The following is a 20,320-nucleotide window of genomic DNA, read 5'->3' as shown; positions in this document are numbered from 1 at the left end:
AAAGTGTATTTTCAGCCCAGAATGCGGTTAGACAATTTATATCTTCAAGGGGTTCTCATTAATCAAACTCAAACGGGACAGCCTAAATCAGTTCAACCGAAAACGCAATTTTCGCCGTTTCAAGAGAAAATGCGTACACATACACAAAAGTAGGACTTTTGTTAGCAACCCTAGTGCATTGGCACCGCCCCAACATTATAATATACCCCGTATATCAATTATAATAACAATACACACAAACTACATGTACGGCAAAGGCCGGGTCATACAGTAGTACATTAGCCGGGGTAAATGTACGCTCAGATAGATATTAGCATTTTTACTGCAGTTTTACGAACAGGATAATGTTGACTGTTGCTTCATACGCTTTGGAATATAAATTACTTTATGCAACAATGTTTTAATGAAAAACAAGTATAAACACTGTTGGGGGCTACTTATATTATCTGTGCGTTAACGATTTTAATTTAATTTTTAGACATTTTTGAGTAGAAATCAAACCTGATTCAGTCACAGGACTCTTGGGGTGGATTTTGAAATGTTTTCGTATGAGACCTCTGATAAGCCTAAAGAACATATTATGTAGACTACAAAGTTATCGTTGACGAAACTCAGACCAACTTCCAGACAAAAACTAGTATTGTTCATTCCTTTACAAACACTGTGACAAAAAATTCAGGAAATAGGTAAAGTGATTTTGCTAGTTGCGCTTCACAAAAGTAAGTACGTATGTACTGATGAAACCTATCAACAGTCTCTTCGTGCATATTTCATGTAGTTAAAGTTAATGTTATGTATCGCTCTACAGCATATTATACCAGATAGTCAGCCATAACGTGTGTGATTTATGTGAATCCCCAAACTATCGCGCTCTGTCGCAGAATGTGTCGCATAATTGGAGTGCATATTACCTAGCGAGCGATGCGCACACTAATTTTATTTAACAATAATTTTATTTTCATAATAATAATTTTAAGCTTTATTCGATTTATCTTTAATTCGATAGCGAGCACTTTTGTTTGGTTTCTGGAACCAAACAAAAGTGCTTGCTATGGACCCAAGGGAACTTCATCCTGTGCCAGGACAAAATACTTATAGCTTATGACACACTGAAATATCCTGAGTTTCTATTGACGGAATCATTTTCGTTTATTTTTTTAATGTGAATGAAACAATGAAGCCACAAGTGGCTGTAAAACTAAAGTTTTTTTTAATCCAATATTTAAGATTAAGAAGACCTTTTATTTCATAGCAATTCTTTGACAATACCAGCAATAACAGGAATAAAAAAATTCTTCATAACCTTCAAAGATAATTTTCCTGTACTGTAAAATGCTCATTCACCTTGCCTAATTCAACAGAATCATGTTAATATGTTCATGAACTGTTTTAATATGGAGTCAATTGGATCAATTATCATCTCACACGCCTATAGCTTAGAGTAGACATAGGCTGGTATGATCTAAGAAGGCTTTTTGCTAAAACATACTTAAAAGATTACTCAGTTGGTACAAAAGAATGAAAAGAAAACTAGCAAACTACAATAGGCTGCTAACTACAACTAGCTAACTATTTACTAAAAAAAAAACTTTTTCTTTTTTCCCTTGTTTTGTTTGATGACCCTCCTTAATTAATCATTTACTGAGAGCTTGAAAACTTTGAATACAAAATTGAAAAGTTTGAAAGTGAAGTCCTTAATACAAAAATAATTTAACAAAGCACTATACACGTCTGTCTGTTCACAAACAAACAACTTTTTTTCCTTCCCACAGGATGGAAAACAGGGCACTGTTCCCAACTTTATTTGGGGGCCTCAGGCAATATGCAGGTCTGCATCACTGACTCACTCGTCACACTAAAATTTATTTATATATTGACTAAATACACTTTTACATACCTTTAGGGAATATCAAGACAACATCAGTATGCTGTGTAGGTGTGGAGTGGAGAAGCAGGCGTCGAGGATGCATCAAGTGGGCACCAAGCTGACCAGCCATGGGTAGGCGACGTCTCAGCTCTCGGCCCGCTGACCAGAAAAAAAAGAATCCATCATTTCTTAGCAGAAATCCATGACATTAAAATAAAACAAATTGTTTTTATTCTTACCAAATTATATTTTTCCCTAACATTAAGAGCAGAAAAAAGTTATGTTAATATTCCGCCTAGTTTGAGAGTCAAACAGTTTTTTTTTTCAGTTCAAAAATATTTTTGTGGCTGAATTAAAAAAAAAATAAAAAAAAAACTAAAAGAAAAAAATCAATTTGGTTTTAATAGAATGCTACTACAATTTAAAATATTTGTTTTTGTTGTTCCACAACAAGACCATTTTTTCCTGCTCTGATATAAAACTAATTATATAAATAATATAATTATACAAAATTAATATATATTACATGTCCTATGTTTATTTTCAGTTATACAAATATATTTTTGCATTGATATAAAAAATATTGCATTTCAAAAAACTTTCAAAATTATTTCTGCATCCCTATATTTTATTTCCAATCAATGGGAATTAATCATGTAAATATAAGATTCATCCAGTAAAGAAAATCGTATTTTTACATTTAATATTGCACAGATGGACATTGTTTACAATTTATAAATGAGATACGCACCACTATCCAGCTTGTCTTTAGCGAACTCCGCAAAAGACCTGTGTTCTTGCGGGGTTGAATGGGAACTGCTCTCATAGTCTTCTTTTTCGGGATTCCCCACACTCCCATCTTCACCCTCCATGGCGAAAAGTTTTTCAACAGTCCTCGAGACAATAACAATGCAACTATACACTCGCGAGATCTACGAGACCTTCGGTAATACTGTTTCTTACATCATCGACTATTATAGTAACTACGATCATATGTTGATACTTTTGCTCCGATTTAAACAGAAAAAGTGTCACGCCTCATTTAAGGGACAAAAGCGACTAACATTCTAGTTACTAACGCCGAGAACGCGCTTTATTTACTTGATAAATAATTTATTGTGTGACAAAACTGCGGTCGCGGCTGTCACAATTCAAAATTGATTTTTGGCCGCCATTTTTAGATTTAGTCGGTGTTGCAAGAGTAGTAAATATACCAATGAAAATAAAAACAAAATGTTTATTTACGTCCACAACGATGACTCAAAATAATGTACTCGGTTATTTACTGAATATAAGGTTGTCATAAATGACGATGAAGCTTAAAAAGTCTCAAAGGTTTCGGCTGGAGTCTTTTATAAATTCAATATAAGACCGAGTAATATTTATGTATGCTTGCAACATAGTTTGGTAATGTCAAATGAAATTGACAACTAAAGTGCATTCGGATACTCATCTCTGAAATCAGTTTGACAGTGAACCAATCTGAACTATATTTGGGATAATAGGAAGCTTTATTTATATTGAATATCGATATATTCTACAACAAAATACATATTTAAATTACATCAAGGGCTTTATATGCAAATATAAATATAATTATTTGCAAAAGTCGACTTCAATCATTATGAACGGGACAGTCCTCGATCACCGAAGTGCTGATCCGAACGAGTTCAAATATTCGACTTTTCTGTCATTTCATTTGTAAACGTTCGTTAATTTGCGCGATAATACAAGTTACAATGGACGTGTAAACGAAATAACGTCGCGACTTTCTCTTAATTGTAATAATAGTGTTAAAACGAAAACACACGCGCAACGAAAGAGGAAAAATAATCATATGCTGGATATAAACCTGAAATAAAAGGTAAGTAAACCAGTATTCCTAAATGACCTTTCTTTGTACTCATGTAATCGTCGCAATTTTCTAAAATTACATTTCTGTAATGAATTTCTGATGTGAAACTGCACATCTGTGTTGTGAAGTATCGTTGGAGCTCAAATTAACGGTTTAGTTTTGTTTTTGAAGGTGTATTTATTGTTTTTCTGTTAACCCACTTTCACAAAAAAAAAAAACAGCTGTGAAGTCGTCACGCCTAAATATCTAACAGCTGAGTGTGACATCAATTATATATGCGTTAACTATTTAATATTAAGTACAAATCCTTCCATATGGTTCTGCAATTATTTAGATTACTTAATTATTAATATTTTTTTAAGGCAAGAAAGAAAACATGACACCTTCAAGTATTTTTATTCAGTTGTTTATAGGATTTATAGCAAAACATAATATAGTTACTAACATACAGTTTATTGCCATTTGCATAGCAACTTTTCTCTCTTAAAGAATAATATTCTTATGTAGGTTTGTATTCTTAACTGTAACTCTTATTAGATTCTTATGTATTTAAGTTTTAGTATTTACCAAACTGAAGTTTATGTAGTATTTATAATTTGCAACAGCGATCAATTTGTTACGACTCATTAATTACTAGCAACTGCAGTTCTCATTGTTTATTGGTACTTAAATATATAAACAGTGGTTCTGGTTTTTAATTCCTAGTTCCTAGTAATACATAAGCACTGTTAAGATAAAAACTTCATATCTACAAAGAAACTTTAAGAAAACACAAATATAGTTAATAAAGTATACATTGTAGTATGAATTCTTAAAACAACTTTAACTACACAATAAAGGCTATTTACCTTTCAAATATGATAACATATAGAAAGTTTTTATAATCATTAGTGTTAATTTATTTTATTTGTGTTAATAACATGATAATTATTAAGATAAAAAAATAACAGTAAATATTCAACTAGTAATGAGCTCCAAAGAAATAATAAAATACCAGCTCAGCTGGTATTTTTTAGCGATCAATTTGTTACGACTCATTAATTACTAATAACTGCAGTTCTTGTTGTTTATTGATACTTAAATATATAAACAGTGGTCTTGGTTTTTAATTCCTAGTTCCTAGTAATACATAAGCACTGTTAAGATAAAAACTTCATATCTAGAAAGAACTTTAATAAAACATAAATATAGTTAATAAAGTATACATTGTAGTATGAATTCTTTTGAACAACTATACAATACGGGCTATTTACCTTTCAAATATGATAAGACATAGAAAGTTTTTATGATCATTAGTGTTAATTTATTTTATTGGTGTTAATAACATGATAATTATTTAGATAAAAAATAACAGTAAATATTGAACTCGAAATGAGTTCCAAAGAAATAATTATAATAAATACGTAGCATACATTTGCTAGCTGAGCTGGCAAAATTTGTACTGCATTGTATTGTTTAAAGAAACTTTCTCTATTCTTTTTACAAGTATCATTTTTGATCTTATGTTCCTACCCGTTTGAATTACATCTCTGTTAAAATTTTAATACCTTCAAATTGTTTACATGGTCAAAGTTAAAAACACTGTACAACAGATTCTATTTCATAATTACATATTTGATATCAGAAAAAATATGGCAGAAATTTTCTATATAGGTACACCTCAACAAAGCCTATGAACTAATTGACCTTGATTTTATGATTGTTTATCTATCAGTACATCACACTGCACTTAAACCCATTATAAAAGTGATTGATGTGTTAAGCCTTATGCAATCCAGATATTGTCTTAGTTCTCAGAATTATAGAGCTGACTATAGTATAACACAGATGTTTGAACAATATCCTCAGGAACTACAGACCTATTAATTAAATATTTCTGTATTATATAGCCCACTCAACAAGGATGGCTTTTTATTGTCCGGGTCTGCAAAACTGTTTAGTCACAGGATGCCGAAATGTATATAGTGAAATAAATAAATTACAATAAGACAAGACAGATGGTTTTTAAACAGCCAGAAAGGAGCTTGTAATGAAGAAAATCTCTATTAACAAAATTAATCACATACTTGAAAGTCAAAGATGTCCATAACAAATGAACCGTGACAACTACTTCCCGTATCTTTCTAACATGTAGCTTGTCACTCAGACCTGGTATAGCTTCACAACAGTGAAAACATTTTTATAATCAGTTTTATGGTTTTAAAACCTTATGGCTGCCAATAAACAAAAACTCCATAAAATATTAGTATAAAAAGAACAAACAATAACATATCCGTATTGGCCTACAGATGTCACTAACGTGGAGCACGTTGCCGCTTCTTCCTCTGAGGTGCATACTGCATCACCTCAGCACGGAGGATGCCATGGCTGCCATGTCCACCTGCCGGCACTGGAGGTCCGCTCTCTATATGTATGAAGGACGCAAGTAAGTGAAATAATATTTGAATAGAAAATAGATGTGGTATATTGTGCTGTGTGTCCACTTTTGTATTTTTTTGTTGCACTGCTTCTCTCAATTTAAATATGCATGCTTTAAAAGATTGACATTTGAACATCTTCAGCAGTTACGGATAGACAGAATCTAGAAAGTCTGACAATTCGTAGAACTAGAGGGTATTGGGCAGTCCAAGGAACTAGGTTGAGGATGCAGATAGGCAGTCGCTCCATTTAAAACATTGGTAATCAGCTGCGCCCAGTTAGGATTAGAATCCAACTTTACATTTTTATCTAATATAGTGAATTTCCTAACACAAGTCTACCATCCATAAATTGAACTCTAGACTTTATAAAAGGAAATATTGGCTTCCAAGAAAAAAGGGCCTTACTATAAATTTAATTGTCAATAAATAACTGGTTATTAACTTCCTATATCCAACATGGTCAATTTAACAGAAATAGCAATTTCTCACATACTGCCTTCATCACACTATAAAACTACACACTTAGCATTTCATTTCCTCATAACATCAACGTATTGCAATTAAAAGATTGTTTACTTCCTATGAGAAATGTGTCACAATAAAATGTAAACATAAGACCCGCTTATAATGTTATTGTCACTTTGTTATACAATTAGTAAGACTGATTATTGTTGATTGCGAATCTTTCCCAATGATTACTCACATTTTTATAAACATTACTTGTATTTCTTGCTCAGTATCGTCTGTTTATGAGGTAGTCTTAAATAACAATATTTATGTCCTAGTCATTACCTACAGTACCTCGATTTTATAGTCTGAATTTTCCTATCTGCCTTGAGCAATCGTGGTGATTAACGCCTAGGGCTGCCATCTCGAATTTCGCCAAACTCGGACAAAATTCAAAAAACCCGGACATTTATCATAAATCGCATTTTTTCCACGGATGGGTCTTAAAATAATATGTAAAAAACGACCCTAATTGTCATATGATTTTTTGTAATTTCACACAATGGTCCGGGATTTCCCCGGACTCTTCTACAAACTCCGCCCGGACGGCCCCCGGACGGGCACCTAACTAGTACAAATCCGGGGAAACCCCTACGGATGGCAGCCCTACCTGTGCCCTGCAATGGGACGGTGAAAAAAAAACTGATGATAAAGAGCTGAAGACCAGCTATCTTCAGGCACGATCTTCGATTAATTATCAGTGAACCGCCACAGTCTGCTATATATCGTTATAAAGATGTCGAACGAAGTCAAGCCACACGCCACGAATTACGCAAGACAGGTGAAGGGCGATGTTGCCGCTTTGACGGTATTAACTTGTATAGGAATTTTATACAAGTAAATTTTCTCGTATTCATGAATAGTATAGCTTCAAACAAGGCTTTCTCATCTGTTTAGCCTTTTCATGCTTGGTGTCCAGTATAACTGGATGCAGCTGAGTCCCAGTGTTTTATATGGACCGTCTGTCTATGTGGCCTCCTCAATAGACCCGGTTACTCGGGCAGTAAGACTGGTTGTCAGGTATTTTGACTTCTAGCTACCCGTAACGACTGCCAAAAATGTGTATGTGCCTTCCAAAATGCAAGAAGCAAGGCTAACTTATTATTTCTTTCGCAGAGAACTCCTGAAACTAAAAGCCAAATATCTGGAACAGTGTTTGTTCCTGACTCGCGTCTTCAAGAAACACGTGAAGAAGCTGCATATTTATTTAGACTGCAATGAGCCCGAGATCGACAAGTTCATGACTTACGTGCTTATGCAGTGAGTATCTTCTTCATTTTACTAGCTTTTAAAGATTTTTCTACAAATATGCTGATTTGATATAGATTATTCAGTAGGAATGAATGTACGGTAGACTGCACATCAGTGGTAACTGTCATGCACCTTAACTCAATAGTAATAAGTACGATTTTCCTATAAAACTGTTACAACTGACCTGAAGTTGACTGTACCTGTAAATTTGACGGTTAATGGAGTTGGAAATTTTGACGGTTTACGTACGACCCATCAAAAATGTGTTAACCGAAGCTATAGGCTTGTCCTTATATACCTAATGGAATAGGTGTTATCATAGTGTTTGTCCAGCTAGTGATTCCATGGAATTTAGACTCATCCAGACTCGCAGACATAATATTTATGTTCAAAGACCTTTATGGCTTCTGCCAAGAAATATTATTCAGCGGTATTTCAATGTTATTCGATAAAAATTAGTGTCACAAGTGTCGAAGACATTTTCGCGACAGGGCTTAAGGCAGCTTAACGTTATTCGATTATTGAATAGAAGGGCAACTGAAGTTTCTTTTAATATTGAATTTTGGTTTAATTTCTTTTCCGATACATTCAATCTATATATAGGTAGTGTTTTTTCCGTGGATCAAAAGTTTTGATACATCTCACCATCACATTTTATGTTTACCAAAAGGGCCTAGTAATGTGCTTCGTGGCTTTATTTGACATCATGCAAGCATTATGAAGTTTTTGTGTAAAATGTAGAAAAGAACTAGGTATTTATTTATATGATATTCCAATGTAGTTATGTACTCCACCTTGATTTAGCATAATCATAAGATTACATGATTACAGCTCATTGTTGAAAAAACCGGGATCGGTAACGACTGCAAATTGAATGAGCATTGAATTTATTGAATAGCGAACTGAATCATTCAATACGAAATCATGATTGTTCAGTCTGTGATGTAACCTTCACCTTATTGGTTTAGCGAGCTCTCCTGTATAGCTCTTGCAATATTGATCTGAGGTCTAGCCTGTGCTATAAATAGGCAGCGCTCCGATGAATGATACCTACGCGCCGTAAGGATACCTAGATTGTATGTACCTATATGAAGAGAAGACGGCTGTTACTGCGAATTCGTTCTGAGTTACGTTTCTAGAAATGGATGGTATTGATCCGTTTGGAAGAGGGTTTCCTTTGAATACTTCAGAAAAAAAAAGAATTTAAAATTTGAAAAATTGAATAGATCCTCGAAAAAATCTATGTAGTTCAAAATACTAAAATGCAAAACGGAATAAATGATACCCTTTTAATAGATGTATCAGTCAGACATGCCCTTTTGATTAAAGACCATTTGCAAATTAAATTACATTGGTCGTCCGAAACAATGTCTAAAACAGTTGTTCCACAAATCATGCTAGAAAGTTTTCGAAGGGTTAACAGACCGAAGGACCACGTCCCATATTGCGAATTGCCATGTTACAGACGCAATTTAAACATGTAACGATGTACTGCATATTATACAACTCCTTTATTGCAAGCATTACTTCATCATATACTCCGATATCACCTCTAAAACTTGCACATCGATACAGTTCTTATATTAGAACATGTTTAATCAATACGGACGGTCGCAACGCCGCTCAAGTGATGTAACAATGACACAACTACGCACAACGCACAATATCATGTTTACGAAACCATCTTGTAATGTTGAAAATAAATAAACCAGTCCAGTTTGATCACGTATGAAACACTTTCCCACGTGATTGGGCGTCGCACGGAAGTGGAAGGACCAAGTCCGCGTAGCTGAGGACCGATTCGGCGTAGCTAAGGACCAATACGGAACTTGTGGTCTTTCGAAAAACTTTTTTAATTTCTTTGATAATGCTGCTACAGACATTGTTGTCTAACAAATTCAATTTTGAGCTACATTTCACTTGCTACTCTTAATTAATTAACCAAATAGCTACAGCAAAAAGTGTAAATGTCAGACATTAAAAGTTCGTAAAATAAAAACGGCAGTCTCGCGACCTTTTGACTTATACAACAAAAGGGTTTATGTTTTATTGTCGTTTAATAATACAACAATGCTCCCAGCAAGGTCGAGGCAGGGACGCGTTAAAGATCGAAAGACCGGTCTGGAAGTTTCAGCGTTCAATATTACGACGCAGATTTGCAAAACGAACCTACAGTGAAGTCTTTATTTTTTAACTATCTTCCGGCCGCGGCTTCGCCCGCGTAGACTTCGGTTACATCGCGTTTCAAAAAGAATTCTTCAAAAGTCCAGGATAAAAACTATCCTATGTTCTTTCTCAAGGTCAACTCTATCTCTGTACCAAATTTTATTAAAATCAGTTCAGTGGTTTAGACGTGAAAGCGTAACAGATAGACAGAGTTACTTTCGCATTTATAATATTAGTAGGGATTTGAAACTCGGTTTGTTCCAAGCGTATATAGTACCTACAATGTATTTCATTATGTATTGTGCGTTACCAGGAATTGTTGATAGAGAATATGCAACAGCTTTCAGGCTTCGTATGTATTCGACCTAGATAGCGCTAAAATTCTCGGAAATAGTCCTTTATGAAATTGCAACGTTGCTCTACAAAAGAGGATGATAGGATGAATTGATACGAGGTGAACGTTAATACTATGTAATATGAATAGTCTGTTAATATGATAAAATGGCTTTTTTATTCTGTAGTAATCAACTTATACTTAAGTAGGTACCTTCTGATCAAACAAAACCATTTTGATGTTTCCGATAAGTGTTTCAAGTGACAAGGTTCTTTACGGAATAAAGGACTCTTTTTAAAGGTGTTTATCTTGAACCTAATTTAGGGCCACATTATTGCGTCTTCTATGAAATTGACGGTTTACGGAACATCACGCTCAATCAAATACATAGGTACCTAATGTTTCGTGGAACAAATAGAACGCTACAAATATGCAGTTCGCTTCCGACCCTGTCTAAGGTTTCCTTTCATAAGTAAGCAGCTATTAAAATGTATTCGATACAAAGTCTATACGGCGCCATTCAAAAACAGAACTTTCAAAAATGCGACGATCTCGTATGCGCATACATAACGATGACTGACCAACGGAGTGGCCCAATTTTTTGGAGAGCGCTGTCCTCTTTTGTTTGGCCTCTTTTCTAATTGGGTATTTTTTAATAAGTACCTATTGGCTTTTGCTCGAGATTTACTTCACAAACGGGGTTCAAAATAAGCCTGAAAAACACTCAAGAAAAGGGAGAGAAACCTTTATTCCAAGTCATTCAAAATATCAAGGGAACGTCCATCCGTGTAATATTGGAGAAAGCAAACACCCAACAGTTTTTAGCGATTGAATGAATATGCTACAGTACATAATAGACGTTATACAATACTGCATTTAGTTATGAAACAAACAATTTGTATAAACGTATGAATTAAAGATAAAGAATGCTTCTACTATGCATATGGCGGAAAGATATTTTTGCTCTTTTCATTCGAAGCGGTGGCTCGTTTAATATGAAATGTGACTTGGTAAATGCAGTTGCTTTCAGTTACGGAGTAAAGAAAGATGAGCGGAGATGCCATAATGCAGGTAGGGCAGGCGCCTTCTACTGTCACGAAAGTCGTCTTTGGTCCTCGTGGCCCCTCTCTAAAAGGCAGAAGACGGCACAAAAGCTGAGGTTTTTAGTGGGTGCAAGCCCCACATAACCTCACTGTCTCCCCCGGCGGTGTGTGTATGCGTCAGGGATTTTCCTCAGCTGACACAAAAAAAGGCGCCTTCTTCTAGGTCATATTCGTATGATGGGCATGACCAAAATAATCAGTTACGAGTGAACTACTAACAAGAAGTTCGGGTTCTTTAGGATATCTGTCAACTATTTTTGATATTACGAAAACAGTAACATTCCTCGTCCCCCGCTCACCTGCATTTTGGCGCGGCACTTTCTTAGACAATTTTCCGTTATGGCACCTCTGATAATCATTTGTTCTTCATCGTTGTAATGCAAAATGAAGGCGACTTCGATCGCTTCGTCGATAACTTATTAATTAGTTAATGTGCCTCAATGGAGTGTACTTTTGTTTTCTTTATTGCGGACTTAACGAGGTGGTCATCGATTCGATTGGTTTTTTCTTCGATATAATGTAATGTATGTTGTTTGTATACAAGGTTATAATAAGGAATTATAATGATACTTAGGAAGGTGGCCTATTTGGTTTTATATCATTTTGTATAGTCAGACGTATAGTATGAAGTAGTTTAGGAGTTTTGCAATTTGAATTGCCACGAGTGAATGATACCTAAAACTAAATGCTTTAAATCCTAAAGTAACTCTTCCTCAAGTTATTTATTTGACAATAAACGTGGCAATTATAATTTAGTTAAGGGATTTTCTTTTTGTCTTGGTTTTTTTTTAAATTATGATGTACTTTTTTATTTCAGATATTTTGACACAGTAAAGCTACAAGAATTAGTATTCATAGGGCCAAGCTACGTGCAGCAAAGCATGCATCTGCCATTTATTAAACTTAGAAGGTGAGTAATTAATAATATTAGTAACTAGCTTCTGCCAGCGGTGTCACCCGCATCCCGTGGGAACTACTTCCCGTACCGGGATAAAAAGTAGCCTATAGCCTTCCTCGATAAATGGGCTATCTAACACTGAAAGAAATTTTCAAATCGGTCCAGTAGTTCCTGAGATTAGCGCGTTCAAAGAAACAAACAAACTCTTCAGCTTTATAATATTAGTATAGATTCATTTGACGTTACTTAATTTTATTTAGCTGGCTGTCTCTATGGAAGATATAGATATAAGAAGAATTCAAGGAAAAATGTTCGTAAATTGGTACAGGTATTTCGAGGAATATCTACCTAATTAAAAAGTAAAAAAAATTGTTGCAGAGAAATAATATAGGTAGGTATCTACGTCTTGGTAACGCGATTCTAAGAATCAGCAGTATTTTTTACAAACGGTACAAATTCAACAAAATATTTTATTTCTTCTTTAACAATCCTTTGTATTTTCGAATTGTAAACTTTTCCACAGGTTTCTTTTGGAAAGTAAAGAGTATTTGTGGAACTTTATTGTTTTTACGTAATGTCACCCTGTATTTTCTAGAAGGGGTGGTTTTAAGGGAGTGATTATAAAGTGTTACGTATCGACTTGAAATGTTAAGGCCTATTTAATTATTGAGTTTTAGAACGATCATTGTTCAAGCGATACATATTGTTTTTCACAAAGTGAGTTATTTGATGACTAGCAAAAAAATGCAATATTAATTTGAGTATGTGGTTCTTAATACATACATATATTATGTTTTAAAGTTGGCTTCTTATTTTTCAAAGATTTATACATATACGTGATGCAGCGACAATTTGCAGCATTCAACAATAACGATTATCGAACTTAGAACTATTTTCAGTTTTCAAATTGAATTGATTAATGGGTGACAATTCCACGACTGGTTATGGTTTTGTTATCATTATAGTTAAATGTTGAAACCCTCTTTAAGTAAATATTGTTTTCCAGGATGCTAATCGAGACGTTGGTGTTCAAAAACGTGAAATGCATAAAGAAGCTGAGTTTCATGGGCTGCGGCATGGCAGCAGTCAGGAATGATAACGAGAGATATTCTGTAAGTATATCCACACCGTTACATGCATCTTCCATTTATTTCAAAAGTCTAGACGTCAACAGCCTTACTTATAAACGTGAATTAAATAATAAGTAATACTTAAGGGCTGTTTAAGAAAAGTCTTACTTATAAACGTCGCTTAATCATATCTTAACTAACAGTTAAAATGTTCCTTAGAAGGTGATTACAGATTTTTATAAGTAAGGCTGTAAGTTTTTTGTCGTCGTCGTCTCGTCAGCTGAAAGACGTCCACTGCTGGACAAAGGCCTCCCCCAAGATTCGCCACTTTGCTCGGTCATTAATAGAAATTAATTTTGATTGATGTACTTACAACTTTTTCAAAAAATATTGACCGCAAGTTGCAAGGAGACTACAAGAACTGAATGAAGGTAAATTAAGGTCACCTTATTTGTTGGTATCATTTTTAATAAATGAGAATTGGTACACAGCTAATGAGATTCATAAATAAGTTTTCCTCACAAGTTTTTGTTAATAACTTATAGACGTTAAGAAAACAAGCTTGATATAAACAAAATACCTTTTTGTTCAACATTAATTTTAATCGATTTTGTTTGTACTTATTATTCGGTATGAGACTTCGTTTTTCGAAGTTAAATTCGACAGTTGAACTTTAAAGCAACGTTCTAAAACCTTGACGTTTGATTGGCAACTTTAAGATGCAATAAAGGTGTAACCGTCGAACTTGCATAAAGAAGAATGTTTATATCTAACTATTATGGCGGGAGCTGATATGCGATGACATTTAAAGTTTTAATTTCAGTCTGTGTTATATCATTTTCTTGCTATGTATTCTCACCTACGTTTCGCGGAAACTAATCTGTGCACCCGGATAAAAACTAGCCTGTGGTCTTCCTCTATCTAACAAGGAAAGATTTTTTCACATCGGTGCAGCGGATCCCGAATTCGCGTAACATACTCCTCAGCTTTATAATATACATAAGTAAGGATAAATATATTGCTAGTGTCTCATTGTTGCTCCTGAAATCCAATACAAGTTGAAACAGTAATGTTTTGACCTTAACTTGATATTTCGAAAAGTTGATTGAACTTCATCAGACGACAACATTCTACAGCCTTCATACTCATACATATGTGCATATCATATGCTGCATAAAGGTCATATATCGAACTTACACTTGTTTTCTTCCTATTACGTCAGAGCTTGTTAATGCCATTTAAAGGTGCACCTTTACTTTCAATGTCGTTGTAACTTGTCTCATGAAGATCGTATTTGGTATGAGCTTTTGTTTATGTTTTTAATAGGTTATGAAATGTTGCTTTTATTTTCTTCTTCTAAATGAATTGAAGGTTTCTTTATGTATATCCTGTGGAAGATGTCCATGTTAAACGCTATCTATCTAGTCGCAGCTATCTAGTCAGAGCAGCATGGCAAGGAAAGATGACCCCCAATAAAATTGGGACAAGGATGGCAAGGAAAGATGTGCTGAGTTGACCCCCAATAAATTTGGAACAAGGATTGCTCATTTTACACATCTACTTAATTCGACCAATAATAATTACATAAAGACCTAACTTGCCAGAGCAGAAAAGTACCCAAAATTAAAAGGAAAGAAAATTACCAAGTTATACGTAATACAATAATTTATTAACTACAATATTTAATTTAATATAGGTGAATACAATCTCCATATTTTTGTTACAGCACAAGGCTTTAGAGCTTTACGCGCGACCGCTGAAGTTCTGCAGCGTGCAAACAGCAGCAGACACTGTTTTGTCAAGTGTCAACCAGCAACTTATGCAGATATCTTCATTAACTGTGAGTTTAACTAAAAATATAGTCAAGTATTATAGTGACGACTAAATTGCTGGATACCTAATAATATCTTAAGTGGTAAAAAGTTACAAAGATAATTATTACGTGAAAAGTCACGTAATAATTATCTTTTTATCTATATAAAGTGTCCAATATTTCCCGTTGTTTGTGTAATTGTTGTACACTAGAAAAAATCTTCGACATTTCTTAATAATGATAGAAATAATTCTTGCCAAACTTTTTGTCGTCACCTTCGCAGCAGAGTTTTGGTGAAATACGCTTACTTGTGCGCACAATTTAGTTGCGGAGTTCAACTTTTGTCAAAATTGTGATATTGTAGGTATAGGTTTTAGGACTAAGTATTTAATAATTTCTTTTTTTCTGTTTCCAGCACGTGGCAGTAGACTACGAACAAATCAGCACGGTGGCGCTACAGACGCTGTCCAAGCTACCCCACTTCCGTTTCCTGACGCTGAACATCACGAACCGTCGCTTCACGCTGCGCCCCATCGACTGGGACATACTGCACGACTACTACCGCTGCCAGCTCAGAGTCGCTATTAACATTGTAAGTTATCATCATCATCATATCATGTCCACTGCTGAACATAGGCCTCCCCCTTAGATCTCCACAGATACCGGTTGGAAGCGACCTGCATCCAGCGTCTTCACACCGACACTAATGACTGTTTTTCGGAGGGCACTTAAACTTTAGGTCCTGGCTGTCATTTGAACACCTTTGGCAGTCGTTCCGGGAAGCTAGGAGCCAGTAAGTCTGACACTAGTCTTTCTAAGAGGTATTGGGTTACCCGGGTAACTTGGGGTTGAGGAGGTCAGATAGGCAGTCGGGGCATATTACCCATATATGAAAAAGCACAGTGTCACTACAGACGCTGTCCAAATTACCGCACTTCCGTTTCCTGACGCTGAACATCACGAACCGTCGCTTCACGCTGCGCCCCATCGACTGGGACATACTGCACGACTACTACCGCTGCCAGCTCAGGGTCGCTATTAATATTGTAAGTTTATCATCATCATCATCTCAGCCATAGGACGTCCACTGCTGGACATAGGCCTCCCCCTTAGATCTCCACAGATAGGTCACGGTAAACTGTAGGTCCCGGCTGTTATTCGAACATCTTGCCAAGAAGCATTGGGTTGCCTGGATAAATGGGCTGAAGAGGTTAGATAGGCAGTCGCTCCTTGCAAAAACACTGGTACTTAGCTGCATCTGGTGAGACTGGAAGCCAACCTCTACTTAGTTGGGAAAAGGCTCGGGAGATGATGATCAGTACTGCTGGGTATGTTACCCATATATGGATAAGCACGGTGGCGCTACAGACGCTGTCCAAGTTGCCCCACTTCCGTTTCCTGACGCTGAACATCACGAACCGTCGCTTCACGCTGCGCCCCATCGACTGGGACATACTGCACGACTACTACCGCTGCCAGCTCAGGGTCGCTATTAATATTGTAAGTTTATCATCATCATCTTCTCAGCCATAGGACCGAATACGACGTGAGTTTATATGACCAGCCTTTCTACAATAATCGACTTGTATCGTTCAAGAACCCGGGATCGACTGCTTTGCAAGACTTCATCATTTATTCCTTTATTTCAAGCAACTAGGCCCATAGAAAATACAAATTCATATAATTTATTACTTATAGCAATACATATAAACTAATACATAAAATTATATTAAGTAAATAAATAACATACCTCAATAACTTGTGATCGATTAATCTGTCCCAGTCTGAACTTATTCATCACCTTTGTTTGAATCCCTGATCAGTTACAACGGCAAATATGTCGTTATTTAGCATGATATTTTCCAAAGTTACCCCACACACAGAAAAAAACGGTCAAACAATGGGCTATTCGCTATCAGCTGATACCGCATTAAACCTCAAAACCTTCCAGAATTCATGACAGTATAATACATTGTTTCAGATCGGAGTGCCATTCAGGAGATTCGATTCCATCATAGATAACGTTCTCATCGAAGGACTGAGACTTATCTCGCTGAAAGTCATGTTCTGCAAATCTGTGAGTATTATTCTGAACATATTATTTCCCCTCCTGCTATCACACATACAAAGTAACAATTAACTAATAATATTATGGCTACGCAACAGTATGATTGATGAATATAAAGATACAAATCTGTATTCGTAATCGGGAATCGGTAAGTTACCTAAAACTTGGAAATTAGTGGTGATACCTCCATGTATTGAATCGAAAGCAAATGTCGGTCCTCTTGTGATCTCTCTCCGGTGGTGTCGGATTGCCGTCCCATCGGGCTATGAGAGTGAAGGTATAGGGAGTGCACCGCAGTCCAAGAAAATGTGCGTGCACTGTAATATGCCCTGCGCAGCTGGCTGACCTCCTTATATGAGAGCAGCCAGCCGCTGTAGTCAGGCTGCCATTATTAATATAATGTAAAAATGGTATTTTTAAATAATATTTTTGTTATTTCAGCTATACACGCCGATGTTGTCGCACGTATCGCGACTGTTCCAGACGACGCTAGTGGAAGTGCTGTGGGTGGACACGCCGTACGACTCCACCGACCCCTACCACCGCATCGTGCGACCGATGCGACAGCCGCAGGTAATACATTTGTTCTAGTCAACGTTACACTCGCATGTTGTCGCACGTATCGCGACTGTTCCAGACGACGCTAGTGGAAGTGCTGTGGGTGGACACGCCGTACGACTCCACCGACCCCTACCACCGCATCGTGCGACCGATGCGACAGCCGCAGGTAATACATTTGTTCTAGTTAACGTTACACTCGCATGTTGTCGCACGTATCGCAGCTGTTCCAGGCACTTGTGAAACGGGAAGCAACTATCGTGCGACTGATGCGACAGTTGGTGAAAAAGTAGAATGATGTTCTTTACAAGTACACAGATGTTAAAAATTACTAAGGAAAATAAATTATAAAAAATGCGACATGTTAATCACTGTTTATTTGATTTTTCCAAAATATATTTTCTGTCCATTTCACTGTCGGTTTGATTCACTTATAAGATGTTAATATTGTTGTCCGCAGCCCGACACATACACGCACGTAAATCCTTTCGTGCTGTTGTGCTGGCAGTGCATGCATCTACAGAGACTCGTTATACATGGTGAGTTTAAATTAACCATTACTAGATATATGAGGTATCTTTAGAGTAACTTGATTCAGAAAGTGCACAGGAAATAATTATACTCCATCCACGGAAGCAAGAGCTAAAAGGTAAACAAAGAATGACACTTTTTCAAGATGGCGGTATAACCCGACCAATGACAAAACGTCACATTTTGTGTAATAATATGTTCGCAGTATCTGTGATTTTATCATCGGTCGGGTTATACCGCCATCTTGAAAAACTGTCATTCTTTGTTTAACTTTTAGCTCTTGCTTCCGTGGATAGAGTATAGTAGTGCCAACTGTTAGGCGGAATGCTTCGACTGGTATCGGGAATTACAAAATATTTTTTTTTTATGTTTTAGGTAAGTTAACAACCAACAAGAAGAATGATCTTTATGTTCATTCCAATCGTGGTTATTATATACCTCAAAGTAATTTTTGATTTACTCTGAAAATGCTTACAATTGAAATGCAATCCGATATAATGTTACATTTTGCATTAAAAGGTTTACTTACATATTTCGTCCAAGAACTTTTTCATATTGTAGATACTCATAATATCAGCATCTCGGGAAATGATTATGATGATGCAAAGTTTTCCAGCTTCTAATAAACATTTTAATTCCAGGCTACTGGATATGGCAGTACGACGTGCTAGGCTTTGTCCGACTGCGCAAAGGGCTGATACACCTCGAGATCTCCGCCATATACAGCCAACAGGACACCTTCAATAGCTCCGTGCTCATGAGCGAGGAGGGAACTGTCCGGGTGCTGTGTGGAGACGAGCCGCCTGAAGTCGACCCGGAGTATGTGCAAGTAAGTGTAATCACGTCACTAATGAGAGTAAGCAAACCTCAGTGGGGCCAGGACTAGGGCCAAGGCCTGCCGGGGATGTGGGATTGTTTGAAAGAGTTACCGCGGCCCTGGTACGCCAGTCAGTAAGAGTCTGAAACTCCCTTACCTCGGTAATCTACAGCGGGAGGGTTCATTGTATGATTTCCCATAAAAAATAGTAATGACGTCATGTGAATCGTGGATTATGTGTCCAACAGTGTAGTGTATAGCGCTCAGAGTAACCTGTGGGCCCGGATTTTGTGCACGTGAATATAGTCTGTAACATGCGATGCCACCTGCGATCGGAATTGGGAAATCATCAAATGACCACTGTGGGTTAACAGCGCGAGGTAGTATAAGAATCTTACTAACTAAAGCCCATCTAGTTCCTTCAGAAGTCCTTTATGTACCAGGACCGGGGTAATTAAGTAACCAACTACCTATTTGTTGTTGCAGGAAGTAAACGAGTACACGGACTTCAAGTGGAAGCCGGTGTCGTGGCAGCGCCTGCACCCCGCGCTGCGGCCGCGCAGCACGGCGCAGCAGCGCCTCGACTACATCGTCAGCGAGGCCAAGATACCGCTCGGGGTGGCGTGAGTCATGTCTTGTTGTTATCTGTACTATATACAAGTGCACGAGGACACCGACTTCAAGTGGAAGCCGGTGTCGTGGCAGCGCCTGCACCCCGCGCTGCGGCCGCGCAGCACGGCGCAGCAGCGCCTCGACTACATCGTCAGCGAGGCCAAGATACCGCTCGGGGTGGCGTGAGTCATGTCTTGTTGTTATCTGTACTATATACAAGTGCACGAGGACACCGACTTCAAGTGGAAGCCGGTGTCGTGGCAGCGCCTGCACCCCGCGCTGCGGCCGCGCAGCACGGCGCAGCAGCGCCTCGACTACATCGTCAGCGAGGCCAAGATACCGCTCGGGGTGGCGTGAGTCATGTCTTGTTGTTATCTGTACTATATACAAGTGCACGAGGACACCGACTTCAAGTGGAAGCCGGTGTCGTGGCAGCCTGCACCCGCGCTG

General features: G+C 37.0%; 2 protein-coding genes across 3 annotated transcripts in view; one reads left to right on the top strand and one right to left on the bottom strand.

Moving 5' to 3' along the window:
- LOC110377285 (anoctamin-8) overlaps window positions 1–3,045 on the bottom strand; it is a 29,338-nt gene extending 26,293 nt beyond the window's left edge. Inside the window, exons 1-2 of one of the 2 annotated variants that reach the window (XM_064041305.1) lie at window positions 2,619–3,045; window positions 1,898–2,026 (exon numbers count right to left, since the gene is read on the bottom strand). In XM_064041305.1, the coding sequence (XP_063897375.1) occupies window positions 1,898–2,026; window positions 2,619–2,739 (250 nt within the window). In that variant the 5' untranslated portion in view covers window positions 2,740–3,045. The remainder of the gene's footprint in view (window positions 1–1,897; window positions 2,027–2,618) is intronic. The other variant, XM_064041304.1, reaches the window with a different exon arrangement.
- A 394-nt stretch (window positions 3,046–3,439) lies between these two features.
- Window positions 3,440–20,300, top strand: LOC110377286 (uncharacterized). Its single transcript, XM_064041019.1, is given in 15 exon segments — window positions 3,440–3,731; window positions 6,011–6,147; window positions 7,766–7,909; window positions 12,321–12,413; window positions 13,408–13,513; window positions 15,198–15,311; window positions 15,700–15,876; window positions 16,199–16,330; window positions 16,551–16,784; window positions 17,266–17,361; window positions 17,794–17,942; window positions 17,944–18,079; window positions 18,371–18,449; window positions 19,083–19,270; window positions 19,745–20,300. Coding segments are annotated over 14 exon segments (1,926 nt in total). The 5' UTR covers window positions 3,440–3,731; the 3' UTR covers window positions 19,886–20,300.
- Window positions 20,301–20,320: the final 20 nt, after the last annotated feature.

Source organism: Helicoverpa armigera, chromosome 24 (genome assembly GCF_030705265.1).
Source record: "Helicoverpa armigera isolate CAAS_96S chromosome 24, ASM3070526v1, whole genome shotgun sequence".
Lineage (NCBI taxonomy): Eukaryota > Metazoa > Arthropoda > Insecta > Lepidoptera > Noctuidae > Helicoverpa > Helicoverpa armigera.
The sequence above is the reverse complement of the archived record's forward strand: the minus strand, read 5'-3'. Positions and strand labels throughout refer to the sequence as shown.